The 17717-nt window shown below is 38.2% G+C and overlaps 1 protein-coding gene across 1 annotated transcript in view; it reads left to right on the top strand.

The window, feature by feature from the left end:
- Positions 1-17717, top strand: part of astn2 (astrotactin 2) — a 297382-nt gene that overhangs the window by 42537 nt on the left and 237128 nt on the right. Inside the window, exon 2 of the mRNA XM_085359806.1 lies at positions 8554-8741. Within this exon, the coding sequence (XP_085215932.1) occupies positions 8554-8741 (188 nt within the window). The remainder of the gene's footprint in view (positions 1-8553; positions 8742-17717) is intronic.

The raw sequence follows: 17717 nt of genomic DNA, 5'->3' as shown, positions 1-17717 counted from the left end.
TTGGGGTAATTCGTTATGCTACTCTTTACATTAATTTCTTGTTACTCCAATAAATGATCTGAAAACACTGTCACATACTCTAATTACCAGTTAACCATATAAACCTTAGGCTACAGTCCCAGACAACAACACAAATCTCTATGCTAATATGGACACACATATGATCTTTCTTTTAGTTTTTAGCCTAAGTATGAACACAAACCTGACAACACAATGCAAAGAGTCTTCAAAGCCATTGCTACAGCAGTTCTATGGCAGAAATATGAACAGGTAGAAATGGAGGCTTCAAGGCTGACTTATCATCAGTTTTTTACCTGATACTAATCTGGCTGCTTGGCATTCACAGCTTTATCATCTCTCTGGGTTCTTGGCTATTCAGTTCAATTCAATTTTAATTATACAGCACCAAATGACAACAACAGCCGCTTCAATGCGCTTTATATTGTAAGGTAGACCCTACAATAATACATACAGAGAAAAACCCAGCAGTCATATGAGCCCCTATGAGCAAGCACTTTGGCGACAGTGGGAAGGAAAAACTCCCTTTTAACAGGACTAAACCTCCGGCAGAACCAGGCTCAGGGAGGGGCGGCCATCTGCCGTGACGAATGGGGGTGAGAGAAGGAAGACAGGATAAAAAACATACTTTGGAAGAGAGCCAGAGATGAACTTTTCTTTAGCATTCTGTCTGTGCAGATGCTTGCAAAGAGCAGAAGTTGTGTTAGCAGTATATTGCAATTGTTTCCTGGATACAGTTTCCACTTTATCATTGCGCTGTTGTCCTTTTGTGCAATAAAACTAAAAGTTATGTCCATAGTTCTGTTCTTGAAAAAGCTGTATTGCTTCACCGCTTCACCATTATCCTCCTGCACACACACAAACTAAAATCAGGTGACTGCAGCAGGACGTGCGTAGGGAGAAAAGTGATTGTCTGTTTGACACTTTCTTTCGGTCCGGTGTGCAGGTAACTGAAGAACCTTTGTAGTGCAAGTGATTGCATAATTGTAACTGCACTGTAAATATTGAAATTAGTACAGTAACATGTTACATTACTGCATTGCGGAAAAATGAAATGTGATTACAGTAATGCATTATTTTGTAACACTTTACACCTAACACTGGGTGCATGAGACTGTAGTCTCAGGTTTATATTTTTAACTGGTAATTATGTGACAATGAATTTCAGGTCAATAATACTTTTTCACAGCACTGTACAAATGAGGACAGAATTATTAACCCCCATGTGTCCTGAGCAATTCCAGTTCGTTCTTATTTCAGCAAATCTCTGAAAGTCCTCCAGATTTTCCTCCTCCTGGATCTTCTGGCATGGACCTCGGTCTTCAGTTCACTCCACAGATGTTCAGTAGAATTAAAGCCAGTCAGTAACAGTCACTTCAGTCTTGAGGTGACTGTTCTTCACCAGCAGTAACTTTTGTTTAGTTATGCTGCTAACTGTTTGAGGGTTTCTTTCAAAAAATTTATATATCTTTCTTTCTTCGTGATTTCTTCCACTCTGATGAAATTCACAGTTCGAGATACCACTGAAACATCTACACAGGATAATTCTCCCACCACTGAGTTTCCCGGTGGGTAAGGTACAACTCACTATGTGGCCAACTAGTTTTGTCTCATCTGACCAAAGGACACATTTCCAGTATGTGTAATCTTTCTCAAGGTTGTCCATCAGTTTGATTTGAAGGAGTATCTTCTGCTTTTCTTGGTCTCCAATCTTGCAGTCCATTCATGTGCAGGGTTCTAGTGTTGTTTTTCTTTAACAATTCCCAGCTTGGCTAAGTCCTTCACTGTCTTGACAATTGTCCTGGGGTATTCAGACACACCTCTCACCACTTTTCTTTCCAGAGCCTTTGAAATCTTGTGCTTCCTACTTCTGCCTGGCTTGTTCTGTGCTGTGTGGCTCTTTTTTAATTTTTTTGTGATACTTCTTACTCCAGTTCTTGACAGAGTGACAAAGTGTGTAAATTGTAAGATAACAATGAGTTCTAACTTGATTTTACAAGTACTGAGCATTACAAAGTTAAAGCACACCTGCTATGTTGAAAACCCCTTTTATGTGAACTTAACTTTACTTTCACTTAACTTCTATGATTTTTGCTGTGGGGGGAAAATGTATGAACGATCTGTTCAATTTAAGTCACTCACTACAATTCAGTCCTATTTTTAACCAAACCTTGGTTACCTGTTTTCAAATCACAAGTCAGCTTCTCTTTTAAGCTGGAAGCCTGACTGGTGATGGCTCAAAAATTGCAATTGGTTTTCTGAAAGAGGTGGTCAGTTCACAGTCCAACAGCTGCTGCTGTGATCGAACGCAGTGGGAGGTAGCATGGGTTTATACATCAGCTATAAAGCTTTAGTGGTACTACACTGTTAGGAGTTCTCGTTAGCACAAGATTGTTCAGAGGCGCTTTTAAAGAAATACAGAGACAAAATTGTTGTTATTGTTTTAAGTTCTGTAATAGTTTTCCTACAGCACAGATTAACTGTAATTGGTGTTTTCCTTGCTATATTCTGTGTGCAGCGCAGTAATGATATGCATTTAGAATGTACTCTAATAGTCACTAAACAAACTCACCAAGTTATGATTAATTTAGAGATGGTTTCACATAATAGAGCCATTAAGAGAGTACCATTACATTAAGCACATTTAATCATCACAGAAGTCTCTTCAAACCCTTTTTAAAAACTTCCCGGGATAATAGGTAATAATGTAGAAACTGGTGATATTATTAGTAGATATGTTTGTCTTTTAACATTTCATTTTGTGAAATGCCATTGAAGAGTATAAAGTGGCCTCTGCAGTGGCGAGCATGTGGGGAAGTGAGGTGAAAACCAGGTCATCCAGAGGAACAGGTGTCGAGTCAACAGAATTGGATCCCACAGTGCAGATTGAGCGAGGAAGTACAGCAACAGTCTGATGTGCTGAATGTAGAACTGTACTTACAGCTTTTTCTGTACTTGCTTTCTCATTTACTTGTTTTCACTTATTTCACAATTTAAATGATCGATAGAAAGTCCAGAACTTAACGATGTAAAAATCATCGTTAACGCACTAACGTATTACTTTGTTATACCTAGTGTGATCACCATAAGTGTGTGGAAGCTCTGTGTAATCAACACTGACATTTTCTGAAAAAAAAACCCTTATGCTTTTTTAATTGTGCTCATTTCAATTGATCTTTATGTGAATTCCAGCTATTCCATTAGTGCTCATAATGAGACATTAGGGTGGCGTGGGTATTAAACTGGAAGGAGAACCCTGCTACTGTAGCCCATCCTAGATTTGCCTAGATAGTCCTCCGCACTCAGGGTTATTATACATGGTAATTGGTATTTTACAAGGTTATCACATCAGCAGCAGCTAGTGAAAGACACAATTTTAAAGCCTGGTTGTTCTGAACATTTTCTATTGACAGTCGACAGTTGTGTGAAGCTGAAATGAAAACATACCAAATGTGCCATTGTCACAGCTGACAGGAATGTTTTGTGGCAGAATTTGAATGTCTAGAAGGTATGGCAATATACTTGAATACCTCTGATGAGTGTCAGACTGTTAAATATTTCTCCCCTTTTTCTGTTTCCCACTCTGTTTGCCTCTCCGTTACACACACTCTCACCTCTCCTTTTCTGTCCTCGCTTTCATTTTCTGCAGAGAAATTTGAAGCCAGTGATTCCATCCTTTTCTCATGTGAATTATTTAATTTTCATCTGCCTATTGTGTTGTCATCCATACTATAGGCAGCCTAAGCAGTGAGATGTGGGGTGCAATCAGCCATAGAGTGACACTTTATGCCACGTATGTAATGACAGGCAGCAAAGTGCCTTTAGGGTGCCAGCTTTCATCAAAGTAAATGTTGATGACATGTAGTTGTTGCAGAGCTGACGAACTGTCAAGGAGCTGTCAGGTTTGCACAATCACTGACACTGCACAGCTATGATCACCTTTATAATGATGAATGCTAACCTTTTGGGAACATGTAGTTGTTTTGTAGGCAAGCAGAAAAATGTGTGAATGTATGGGCATGCATATGTTAATCAGCGCCTTTGTAATTAGATACAAGATCTATTTTAAACTCACGTCTGTCAGACTTCTTCAGGTAGGGACTCATACAACCTAGTTGTTCTTCTATTAGTACTTGTGATATTGAAGAAGGAGTCATACTGTAAGGTGTAAGCAGTGTGGCTGTCTGAATTTAAAGGACACTGCATCTTCAATTTAAAGCAAAATTTCTGATAGCAAATAAAATAAAAGCACTGAAAACTGATTTAAAGATGTATTTAGGTAATACGTTTTGGAGATGGTCCATTGACACTGAATTAGATTTTGACTCTGTGGGCTCATAGATTTTTAGAGATATTGTATTTAAATGAGTTCAAGCTTTGAATGAGAAAAATATGCCCAAACCACCACTATGTTAAAATCTTTCTTGTGCGTGTGTCATTCATGGTCAGCAAGCAGTTCCTAGATTTTGCTGCTGATGTCTGGAAGACATCATTGCAGATCTTTGCACTGCTGTTCAGCATACTCTGCCAGCGTACACGGTGAAATGTTTCAATGTGTATTTCATTTTTGGATAATAGTAAAGGAGATTTGTACAACAAATATGGTTGCCAGATTAAATTGGTTTCACCCATTTTAGGTCTTTTCACAATTTATCCATTTTTATTTTTTATTTCTTTCATTTAGCCAATTCGGGAACATGGAGGGGTTGGAGCTTACACCACTGACTACTGCTCTCTGTGGTAAATAATTGGAACTAACCTTCATCCACTGTTTTGGCAATTTCTGAGCCATCTACATGTGTTTTCCTCCAATAACCACTAGAGACATAAATGAGCCCACTGCAAATTTTGCAAAAAAAGACAGTTACAGGTTTAAAAATGACAGAGGAGTTTGAGTGCATTCTAACTATGCCATTTCCAGCTGCTAGCAACAAATATTTCTGGCCCAACTTCACCTACTTCCAAGGTGCATGGAGAAGACAAAGATCTGATGACGTGATGACTCCAGCGTCACTTCAAGTAATAGGGAACAACTTTATTAAGTGACCAACGCATTTTGGCTTTTGGGCTTCAATGAGGTCATTGCAAAATGTCGAACAGTTTGTGTTTAAATAAAAAACAGAAAGAGAAAAAATTCCAGGTGGACCAATCACACCTTCACAAATAAACGAGCTGACCAACTGACATTTAACAAGGTGTTTTCGCTAATTGGCTAATTGGTTAAGCCACACCCCAAATAGGTTCTGTACTGAACCACTACAGATTAAAAGGGGAGGGAAAAAAACCAAAACAAAAAAATCCCTGCATGTCTTAACGTAACATTTCAAGTGTATTTCCATGTTTAAGTTGCTGAGTTGTCAGTATTTTACTGTAACAGAAAAGCAGTGTATTGTGTGTCTCAACCCTCCGTCGCCAACCCCAAACCAAAACCCAGACAGATTCTTACTAGTTACAAATTATTGTATCTTTTCTTTGTTAATATTATCATCATTATTATTATTATTATTATTACTATTTTGAGTATTTTGTGTAGGAAGAATGAAGAGCTATCGTGTTGTCATCCAGGCCTTACTGTTCTTACTCTGTGTTGGTGGAAAACCTCAGTGTCATCAAAAGTATAACTCTGAGAGACTATCCTAAGTGGAAATCACTCTTGCTCAAGGCAAAATTTAAAAGAATGTGGAAACTACAGTAAGTCCAAAATTGAACTCAGCACTTCTAGTCTAGGCTTGCAAATTGAGGAGGAAAAGATGAAAGATCCTTGAGGAGAAGCAGATTAAATTAGGCAAAGAGAGAAACACAGTAAGACGCACAGTGAGCACTTATGATCACCAGGTTTTGTAATAAGAGTTCTGCTGACAATGAGTGCTGAATAGATTTCATTTATACATTAAGTACCTGCAGAGAGGATTTAGAAAAGAATAAGAAGACTTTATCAAGGATTTTAAGCTAAGCTTTCAGTAGTTCTCCTCCAACTGTTAGGCAAACTTATGAAAAGTTAAGAGGCCAAATCAGTATTTTCACTTTTGTTGCATAGTGTTTCATGGCCAGTTTTATCCATGCAGAATCAGACATATGTGAATAACAGAATTTCTATAATGTATTTTATCTCCTACTGAAACTTTATGAACAGATAGCCAATAAAAAAGTCACAAGCATTTTAAAAGAGGTTTTCACACTCTAAGGGTCCAGTAATCAAGATGTGCCATAATTACTTTGTGATTCATGGAGACATTTCTTTCCTAGTCTATGAAATCGGCAATACTGGAATTTCTTTGGGCTGTCCTTGGACACAGTTTGGCAGTATTGCTTACGTGTACACACTTAACCAGTGTGTACATGTGCACGCACTCATGCACGTGTACACATTAATAATGTGCCTCCTAATGAATTACAAGTAGACCTTGAGGCCATACACCTATGTCCCACTAACGTCTGGCTTCATGCCCAATGACAAGCCTCATAAAACAAAAGACAAGGACAGACACACACACACACACAGACACACACACACCATTCTTTTGTCTTAAAATAGTCTTTCCTCATCTGCATAATGATCATACAGAGATACACAACAACCTCACAGCATCTACTGTTTTAGAAACTTCCCATCTATTCTGCATGTGACTGTAAACTGTGTCTTTTACTTTTCCACACAGGAACACTTTTAATCTGTATCAAACTCATTGTCACTGTTGTGTAAAATCAGAGTCAAAATGTGTAAGAAAGGTAATATTGACTGGAGCTTGGCAGGAGACAGTAGCATCACAGGAGGTATGTTACTGGTGGCCCAGCAGACAAAACTTGACCTCTCACACCGAGAGATGGTAAAGCACTCTCCCTTCATCCTGCAGATTAAACATTAAGAGATGAATAGCCAGCAGTTGTAGGATTTAAGAATGTCACACCCTACAAAATTTTATCATAAGCTGTAGTCAGCAAAATTATACAGCATTTCCCAGGTCTTTTGCAAGAGTGTGGACGTTTCAAGTGCACTTTCACAGAGAAGAGTTGCATTTAAGATGTGCATTATAACTTAAAGCAGTTTTTTATTGGATTTATGTATAAACTGTCAAATAATTCATCATCATCATAACCAAAAATATTATTATTTGTGCTTGTGAAATGTAATAATTGCCTCTGTGCAGTCCACCTCCCCCTTCCCCCCGACAGTTAGTAAAAAGGATAAAATAGGGAAAATAGTTATTAATTGTGGTCTACACGACTATATTTTTAAGTAACTATAACTGTGCATATAACAACATGATTTCTACCATGATGAACTGTGTCATTTTCTTATGCAGTGTCTGTTCTGCGCATTCTCCACCTGCACCTAAAGGCCTGTCTCAGTGCTGAGCACAGCTCATGTAACCCTCCCCTGCTGCCCGTGTCCTCTGACCCAGAGTCAGCAGGTTAATAACCAGCTGTAGCCAAAGCCATTTGTCATTTGCTACCTGCCACCGATAGAAGATGTCAATAGATGTCTGTGCCCTTGTCACCCAGCCACATGACAAATACTGTATCAAGCTTTGCAATCGGAGGCTCCCTTAGGCTTCTCAGTACTGCTCTACTGAGCAGCCACTCCCACTTGATAGCATTAGATTCTTGTGCCATGATCCATATCAAGATAAACCAGTGATCTCCCTGCTCTTTTTCATCTCCTTTTTCCATTGCTCCATAAAACTCAACTGAGTGTCATTTTTTTCTGTTCGTACATTTCCTGCACACTTTTCCTTATAAACTTTTCCAGCTTTCCTTTCATTCTTTCCTTTGTTAGATAGTTCAAGTAAGTACTAGCCTGAAGCTGGTGGTTTATATAATGTAGGATGATTAACGCAGATAAGAAGAAGGGCAGTGACAGCGTTTCTGCGACTGTTCCTGATATATATGTTTAAAATTGAGCTTAATGAACCCATTATCTGCCCATTGAAAGTTTTGGCAGACTTTTGAGTCTGTTGTTTTTGGGTGACAGGAAAATAAAAAGAAAATGGGCAAAAATAGTGTAAACAAATGGACATGAGCATGGATAATCCTTTTCCATCTGTGACTAATTTTATCTGTAATTGAAGCGATGTATTGGTTGTAATGGCTGAAATATTTGTGATGACTTCCACTTAGTCTTTTTGAATTTCTACAAATCTCTAACTAATACCATGGCTTAATAAGTTGTCATAATAAGGATTGCAAAGCAGCTAAGCAGAGAAATGGCTTGACAGCAACTCTCACCAAATCAGCTGCGCAGCTGTAACAGAACCTAAGAAATCTATAATCTTCAGAAGTTAGATTTCTAGTTGGAAGTGACTGTTTGTGCGTGCAGAGACAAGGCCATGCACAAAATATATGCACACATAATCCCGTATGATGTTACCGTTATTTGTTAGTTTCTTCAGATCAACTGAATGGATGTTTTCCTTACAGAGTAACATTAGCAAAACGTGTCCTGTACACACAGACAGTCCATGTGCATTGTCTTATTCATAAAAAACAAAAAATAGGCAAAAAACATTTTTTTCTCTCTCTCTTTGTTCTTTTCAGAGATGTCTGGTACTGGGGAAGAAATTTCTCAGGTACATTGGAAGCAGCAGTGGTTGGAAAATGGGACACTGTACTTCCATGTGTCCATGACTGAGTCTGAGCTTTTAGCTCAGACCACACAACCTGCTGCCCGGGAACCGGCCCACGTGCTGCATGAACACATGCATCTGCTACACATCTCAGTTATGGTAAGTTCTAAGCACTAAAAGTGAAATATCTGTGGTTGTAGCTTTGAATGCATGTCCAGCATGGCAAGTGTCTGTATGCGGAAATAGAAATATTTTGTGGTCCTCCAAAGTTTTGTCCAGCTTTTGAATTGTTGACTGTTTGTGGTGTGCAGACCTTTATTTTTTTTTCTTTTGTTGTTATTTATTTGTTTCATTCTTTTAATATTGTGCTTTTATTACTGTGACATAACAAAAGGTCATTTAAATAAAATGTCAATTTTGAAATCACATGGTGCGCTCTAAGGCCTACACACAGATAGGTGTTCATATTTTAAAAAGGTTTTTACAAAATCTTTCCATTTTGTAGAGGCTGCATTGCATTTTATTCTTTGTCAGACCAAAGTATGAGCAAAAATTTAATCCACAAAACCGGTGTATCTTATACTGCTGTAGCTGATAATACACTAATTTACTAACCAACCTACTACTAGTCATGCAGTGTCTCCTCCTCTTTATTATTGAAGATCATTCAGTTCAATAAAGAATAATCATCACTGATCAGGGACAGATACAGGGAGTGCATAATTATTAGGCAAGTTGTATTTTTGAGGAATAATGTTATTATTGAACAACAACCATGTTCTCAATGAACCCAAAAAACTCATTAATATCAAAGCTGAATGTTTCTGGAAGTAGTTTTTAGTTTGTTTTTAGTTTTAGCTATTTTAGGGGGATATCTGTGTGTGCAGGTGACTATTACTGTGCATAATTATTAGGCAACTTAACAAAAAACAAATATATACCCATTTCAATTATTTATTTTTACCAGTGAAACCAATATAACATCTCCACATTCACAAATATACATTTCTGACATTCAAAAACAAAACAAAAACAAATCAGCGACCAATATAGCCACCTTTCTTTGCAAGGACACTCAAAAGCCTGCCATCCATGGATTCTGTCAGTGTTTTGATCTGTTCACCATCAACATTGCGTGCAGCAGCAACCACAGCCTCCCAGACACTGTTCAGAGAGGTGTACTGTTTTCCCTCCTTGTAAATCTCACATTTGATGATGGACCACAGGTTCTCAATGGGGTTCAGATCAGGTGAACAAGGAGGCCATGTCATTAGTTTTTCTTCTTTTATACCCTTTCTTGCCAGCCACGCTGTGGAGTACTTGGACGCGTGTGATGGAGCATTGTCCTGCATGAAAATCATGTTTTTCTTGAAGGATGCAGACTTCTTCCTGTACCACTGCTTGAAGAAGGTGTCTTCCAGAAACTGGCAGTAGGACTGGGAGTTGAGCTTGACTCCATCCTCAACCCGAAAAGGCCCCACAAGCTCATCTTTGATGATACCAGCCCAAACCAGTACTCCACCTCCACCTTGCTGGCGTCTGAGTCAGACTGGAGCTCTCTGCCCTTTACCAATCCAGCCACGGGTCCATCCATCTGGCCCATCAAGACTCACTCTCATTTCATCAGTCCATAAAACCTTAGAAAAAACAGTCTTGAGATATTTCTTGGCCCAGTCTTGACGTTTCAGCTTGTGTGTCTTGTTCAGTGGTGGTCGTCTTTCAGCCTTTCTTACCTTGGCCATGTCTCTGAGTATTGCACACCTTGTGCTTTTGGGCACTCCAGTGATGTTGCAGCTCTGAAATATGGCCAAACTGGTGGCAAGTGGCATCTTGGCAGCTGCACGCTTGACTTTTCTCAGTTCATGCGCAGTTATTTTGCGCCTTGGTTTTTCCACACGCTTCTTGCGACCCTGTTGACTATTTTGAATGAAACGCTTGATTGTTCGATGATCACGCTTCAGAAGCTTTGCAATTTTGAGACTGCTGCATCCCTCTGCAAGATATCTCACTATTTTTGACTTTTCTGAGCCTGTCAAGTCCTTCTTTTGACCCATTTTGCCAAAGGAAAGGACGTTGCCTAATAATTATGCACACCTGATATAGGGTGTTGATGTCATTAGACCACACCCCTTCTCATTACAGAGATGCACATCACCTAATATGCTTAATTGGTAGTAGGCTTTCGAGCCTATACAGCTTGGAGTAAGACAACATGCATGAAGAGGATGATGTGGACAAAATACTCATTTGCCTAATAATTCTGCACTCCCTGTATGCATTTCATTTCTACCAAGCTTTATCTAGATACTTGTAACTAAAGGTTTATACTATATAAATCCATATATATATATTTTTTTTATGTTAGTAGTGTTAGTTTCTACCTACACCAAAATGCACATTACAACCACCTCCACTAATTTTGATTTCTACACCATTCTTTTCTGCTGTACCAAAATATGTTTTTCCTTAAGTTAAGAACAAACTCTTCACCACATTCTGTGCTTTATGCGGGCATTTTAAAAAGTGGGTAAAAAATAAAAAAATAAGGATAATGCAGTTATTATAATAATAAAAAATGTATAAAAAGTTACAGAAGGCAGTACTTTTGAGTGTTTTTATCACTTCCAGCTTACGGCTTCTTACTGCTTATTTATTTTATTTATTTTTTGTCCACTCTAGACTCTGTTCTCTTCACTTTACTAATTCACATTCTCCACACATTTCCCATTTTTTAGGCTTCAGGTCTCATACTTCGCATCTCTTCTGTATTGGCTTTTTTCTGCTTTGCCTCTCCTTGCACACCCCACCACTCTCCCTCCTTTCTCCCCTCTCTGCTCTGTGCGCCACATTCTCGCTGTGTGCACACCTCTGTGTTACTCTCGTGGCTCTCTTCAGCTTCATCTCCTTCTCACTCTCCCTCAGAACACTTTTAGGGACACTTTAACTGAAAGGGTGTGCAGAAGGCTATCAAAACAGCATTACGTCCATTGAACGTAAACTGAAAGTGAACATTACATTTTTCATTGCATAACTGACACCGCAAGCAGTTATCTGTGTAATGACCTTCATTTTGATTTTGCCATTTTTTTGTATATATTTTTGTCAAATTAGAAATCATTTCCATCGTGAAACTGTAACTTCTGTGTAGCAGGAAGGCAATGTCGCAAGCTAATCTAACACTGACAACTCAGTCACCATCTATCTACCTTTTTTGCTGTTGTACGAGGAAAAAAAATCAGAAACTAGATGTCCGTCCATTTTGTTTACCATTTATCAGCGTCCTGGCATGATGTGGGGTTATTTCCCAAGTAACTTTGGATTAGATGTCTTAGCCAAATTGCTAGTGTAAGCTAAAACCACATAATTGTGGTGTTCATAATGGAATGGCAGAGGAGGATTGTTAGGTACTTCCACAGTTTAAAGGCCCATATAAATTAACTCCCAGTGAGAATATAAATTACCAATCCAACTTTACAACCTTCTTCTGTGCACATTTATATTTAGGTATGTAGGTTTTTGCACACTGGCACGTTTTTATGTAATTTTGCCTCTATCGGCCCCCAATGTTAATTTTAATGCAGGCCAGGCCATTTTAAATCAAACATTCAAAATGTGATTAAAGTTCAGACTTTCAGCTTTATTTCCAAGGATTTGACAAGAGTATTTCATTAACTGTTCATGAACTGGAGACATTTTTATACATTGGCCAGGCCCATTTGATATTCATATTGATCTGATATAATTTTAAATATCAGTATTGTTTTTAATACTTGAAAATCCTTTGCAGTTAATGACTAGCTGAAGTAGAGAACCTCTGGGCATCACCAAATACTGTGTTTCCTCCTTTGAGATGCTTTGCTCGGCCTTTACTGACAGCACTTTTAGAGGGTCTTGCAGGGTCTCCTAGCCTTCAGCTGTAATTGAAAAAACATGTCCTACAAGGTTGCATTCAAGTGACTGATTTGGCTGTTAGAGAATATCCCATTTCTCTGCTATGAAAAGTATTTGCAATGATTTGGCATTAGGCTTAATCTCAGCAGAGTATATCGCCTTATACACTTCAGAATCCATCCTCCTACTTCTATCAGCAGTCATCAATAAACACGAATGACCTGTTCCATTAGCAGCTGTATATGAACATGCTGCCACCATACTGAACAGATGATGTGCTATGCTTCAGATGTGTGCATTTTTCTTTTCCATATTTTCTTTTACCACATTTCAATATTGATTTCATCTCCTCCAATTTAATCTTTAAAAAATAAGGGGCTGTGCACAAAAATTGGTATAATTGGTATAACAGTTAATAAAATGCTTTTTTTGTTTTGTTTTGTTTTTTTACATCCTTCCCACCCATTTTCGATATATAACTGAATCAGAACAGATGAAGCAATATTGAAATGTATTTGCTTTCTTTTATATAGCATTTTTCTTTTCTTTGCTAAATGAACTTCTTTATATTATTTACATGATCAAAATAAAAATTAACAAACAAAAAAAGAAAAAGTGAAAATCTGCACTTCAATAACATGTTGATTGTCTGCTGAAAACTCCACTGCGGTGGCATACAAAGTCATTAAAAATGTAATTCATTTTTAAAAAGTCATTGTCCAATGATTTTTTTAACCTAACTGTTAAGCTGTTTTGTTGTTAAATAAATTAATATAAAATGTGGTCTATAACTGAGATGGCAATGGCAGTGACAATGATAACTGCCTAATTGATTAAGAACAATCAATGGACTGGCTGAGCATGTTTATATGTCAACAGTTGCTTGGACTTCATTCTATATTTAGCTGGAGGTCATCGCAATCAGTTCTAGTGCTAAGCAGGTAGTGACAGTCTCATTATGTTGGGATCCCAATAATTTAAAAAAGTGAATGGAAGCACAGTAAGGCGGTAAGACTAGGACACAACGGCTGTATCCCAATTCAGGGTCTGCAGCCTTAAAGTACGCAGCCTTAACGGTCCACAAGGGCCGCGTACTCAAAGACCGCTGAGGCCGGAAGTGCGAAGCTTGTGAAATGGGTCAGTCTAGCCTCCGTCGCGCTGCCCAGGTTGCCTAGCAACCATGAAACTAACAGCTGGAAACGTTTCATACAGCATTGTTTGATAGAAATGAAGGAGAAAATCTTTTGTTCATTTGTTTGTTTGTTTCTACATAAGCTTTGATCATTCTCTGTAAGATTAAGCTCAGCTATTGAACAGCGTATATTTTAAAGTAAAGGCTTTAAAACCAAGTTAGTACAAACGTCACTAATGTCACATAACTTTGCCGACATGTGGCCAACAGTAATGTTCTAATGTTCTTCGTTATTAAACATTTGCACATAAATAAGTGACATAATATTCAGTACTTACTTAAAGTTTACTCTTCGGGCGCCCCTCATCCGCCGTTTTTTTTTTCAGCAAAATTATCCACACCCACCGCCGCGCTATGCATTCTGGGATATGTTGGGCCACGAAGTCTACACCGCCACATCCTTAAAATTCAGGGAAATGAAGGACGCATTTGAAGGCCGCATTTCAGGCAGCCTACGAATTGGGACAGCCTTCGTCGCGTCGCTGTGACGTAATCGGCCTTAAAATGCGGCCTTTAAGGCTGCAGACCCAGAATTGGGATACAGCCAAGGTATGCCAGTTTGGCCTTATGACCCTAAGGTGTCTCCTCCTTTGAGTGAACATCATTATGTCTGATGCTGTCAGTTCTGGGCCAGACTGAAGTGTGAGTACTCTATTCTTCTGGCATTGAGCTGTCAGATTCTCACTCACTCACTCAAGCAATCGTTTTCCAACTCACTCTGCTTTTCACTGTCCCTCTCCAACAAAGTCTCTCTCCATCATATGACAGGAGCAGACAGAAACAGATATTCCTTTCAACACAGACTGAAATGTAGTGATTAAGTTCTCTCATGTTTTTAGTAATAATCATGCTGACTATAACATATTGTAGGCAATTTTTATTCCAGGTTGAGTGTGGTATGTATCTTGGCAGGTTATTGCCAAGGCTTCCATCTAGAGTAGTAATTCATCGATAGACTGATATTACTTCCAGTTACCTATCCCAGCTACCATAGGGCAAGAGGAAGGGTGGCCCATGACCGTGAAAGCAAGCTCTTCACACACATGACTGACTGACAGACTGACGGATTTAAATAAGGGCAAAAATGATTGATCGAATTTAAATTATTCTGGGCCCTGTAGAAATAAAAAAGGAAAAAAATGCCATTCATTAAATTATTAACCGGTAGCACTACACGGTTTGCTTGTAGAAAGCAGCAGCTCCCTTGTTTTGATCAGGCTCTAAGATGTAGTGAACCAACCCTTAAATAAAAACACCATCCTACAGCTGAGGCAGATTAGAAAAGGAAAAATGATGCCCAATGCATGATGCAACAGAGAGTTTTTTGTGCTGTGAAAAATAATTTCAGGTGAGATATAATTGCATTTCTCAGCAATGAGCACTGAAAATGATATAAGGCAGCAGAAATTGGAATACGTTGTTCAGAAGAAATAGCAGTCAGTCATACAGTGTGTAGCACTGTAGAGCTTTTTTTTTTTCCAAAGAAATGACATGTTTAAGTTCACTGGGAGGACAGGTAGTATTTTACCAAAATGAGATGCAATAAAAGCTGGCAGCTGAAAGCCTTTCATATGCCATATTACATAACATAATCATCAATTATATGGGATCTGGGTGTCTACAGCAGAACACAAAATTGAAAATTGTGGGGTTTTTTTCTTGATATTAGGATAAAAAAACAGTTCATAAACTAAAATTTGACTAAAAACCAAAATGGCCAGGAAACATTTAATTTTTAAACTCAGTCTGGCTCATTTCTTATAATTGAGCCTGAGGTCATTTAATATTCTTGAGCTCACACAGTATGAGTAAAGAACTACTCTTCTTATTGCTGGCCTGATAGATATGCATGGAGATACAGTGCACCCTACATGGGTGAGATGTCTTCTTTATAATTAAACAGTCAGTGGTGATATATGACCATCAGTGTGGTAGGTCATGGAGGTATTTTAGGCAGTTGTGTCTATTCTAGAATCAGGGGCTACGGAAATTAATTTTCACCGTGCATATGCGGGCACAATTTTTGCCGGGAGTGAGGACGTTTTCAATTATCACATTAAAGTTCAAACGAGCTACATTTTAATTGCTCTGAGGTTTAATTGTTTCAGTCACCTTTTAGTTTCTATAATTTTACACATGCATGTTATTGCGCCATGAATACAAATTCAGCTGTAATTAAAGTTACTGGTAGGAAGTAGCTGATAGAAACGGGTAGAAACTGATACAAGGTTGCAAGTGGACATATATGGATTTATTTAAGAAGCTAATTGGGTCTTTAATAAAGCTTATTTAAATCACCACAGCTTACAGTGTATTACTTTACCTATAGCCACACATCATAAAAGAGTGGTTTATATATAGTTTCAGGCTCAACTTGCTCAGTTTCAACATGTGGACTGCAAAAAAGCAATGAGAATCACTTTAATTAAAGTTACAAAACTAATTACGCATTGTACATTATTTAAGGATTTCTTCTTTGTCGTCTTTAGTACTTATTCTCTTTTTTTATTTCTTTTTTATGTTGTATCCAAACCACTATACTAAGCCATGGTCATAATTCCATCTCTGTAGGTGTAGATAAAGTGAAATAGAAAGCAAGATGAAAAGTGTGTCCTTATTGATAATGAATATTCTCTGCTAGATAATCCTTACTGAGAAATGCAGTGCTAATGTTTATGTGTGTTGCTCTTAAAAGAGAAAAGCAAGAGGTGCCAGTTCATGTCATTGGGTTAAAGATGTGATCCATATGGCAAATGTTGCAGGTGCCCAGGTTTGAGTCTACTCCATGCCGTTTTGTCCCTTTTCTTTCTTCATATTTTTCTGTTTCCTCTACTGTCCTGCCCAGATAAAAGGCTAATGTGCTCAGCAAAATTAAATATAATAAATTATCATGATTCTTAAAAAAATATACATTTTGTTTAAATTGTTTGAATGTATCCATACTGCCACAATTAGTTTCAGTTTGTGTCCAGGATGTCTGTGAAGGTTGTCAGTCATCCAAGTCATTGTAGTTTAAGGAGCTTGGAAAGAAAATGGTCTAGACTTCTTTAAGTTTCCTTGAAGACGTTTCGTTTCACCTCTCATCCGAGAAGCTTCTTCAGTTCTAAGAGCAAGTGGTGGAGATTTGAACCTTATGGGAGTGTCCCCAAGAGGGTCATGGACCCCCTATTGATCCTCTACCTAATCACACAGGTGTGGGTCACAATCAGCCAAGGTTTCGGGTGAACCCATTGTGAAACCTAGCCCCACCCTATCATGTGATTTACTCAGGTCAAATGGCCCAGGATGTGAGTGGGCATTAAGGCGTCTGGGAAGGGATCTCAAAACTGGATTATAGACAGACGTGTCATAAGCCACCCCCTCTGTTCAAAGATGGTCATTCACAGTGGACATAGATAGTTTCTTTCACCATCTGTCTTCTCTGTCCAAAATGTGAACACTGCCATTGGCATCCTGCTTTTATGAAGTGGCTGTTTGGTCACTCCAATGTAGAGGTCTGAGCATTCCTCTCTACACTGTACAGCATACACTACGTTGTTAAGTGTGTGTTTAGGAGTTTTGTCTTTGGGATGAACCAGCTTTTGTCTGAGTGTCTGGCTGGGTCTGAAGTTCACTGAGGTGTACGTTGTGTCTAGTAATTAATAAATACTGTAATTCACATATTACCAATTGAAAGGAATTGAATTGTATGTATGCAAATGAATTTTATGTACGTATTCTACTGTATGTAAACATTATTTAAATCTTCCTGTAAATTTAATAGTAAGTAGTACTACAGTATTATATATTAAGCTTGCAGTGGTTCTCAATGAAGTCCCCAAATTGTTTTGACGCTGGTTTCCACCAAACTAGCCATATGACATAATATTAATAAACTAAAGAAAAATGGTCTCAAATTGTTTAACAATGTGCTTTTTTTAGTGAGTACCACTGCCACAACATAATGGCTCATCTCAAAGAAGCTTCATTTATTTGGTGAATGCATGTCCTTCTTTTCTTTTACCGAGTCTCATATGATGATAAAATATATTCATGCTTAGTCATGCAACAAT

This window comes from Diplotaxodon limnothrissa, linkage group LG7 (assembly GCF_057381915.1).
Source record: "Diplotaxodon limnothrissa isolate DT_005_m linkage group LG7, D_limnothrissa_male_GT1.1, whole genome shotgun sequence".
NCBI classification, from domain to species: Eukaryota; Metazoa; Chordata; class Actinopteri; order Cichliformes; family Cichlidae; genus Diplotaxodon; species Diplotaxodon limnothrissa.
Note: the sequence above shows the minus strand (reverse complement) of the source record. Positions and strands in the feature narration are given on the sequence as shown.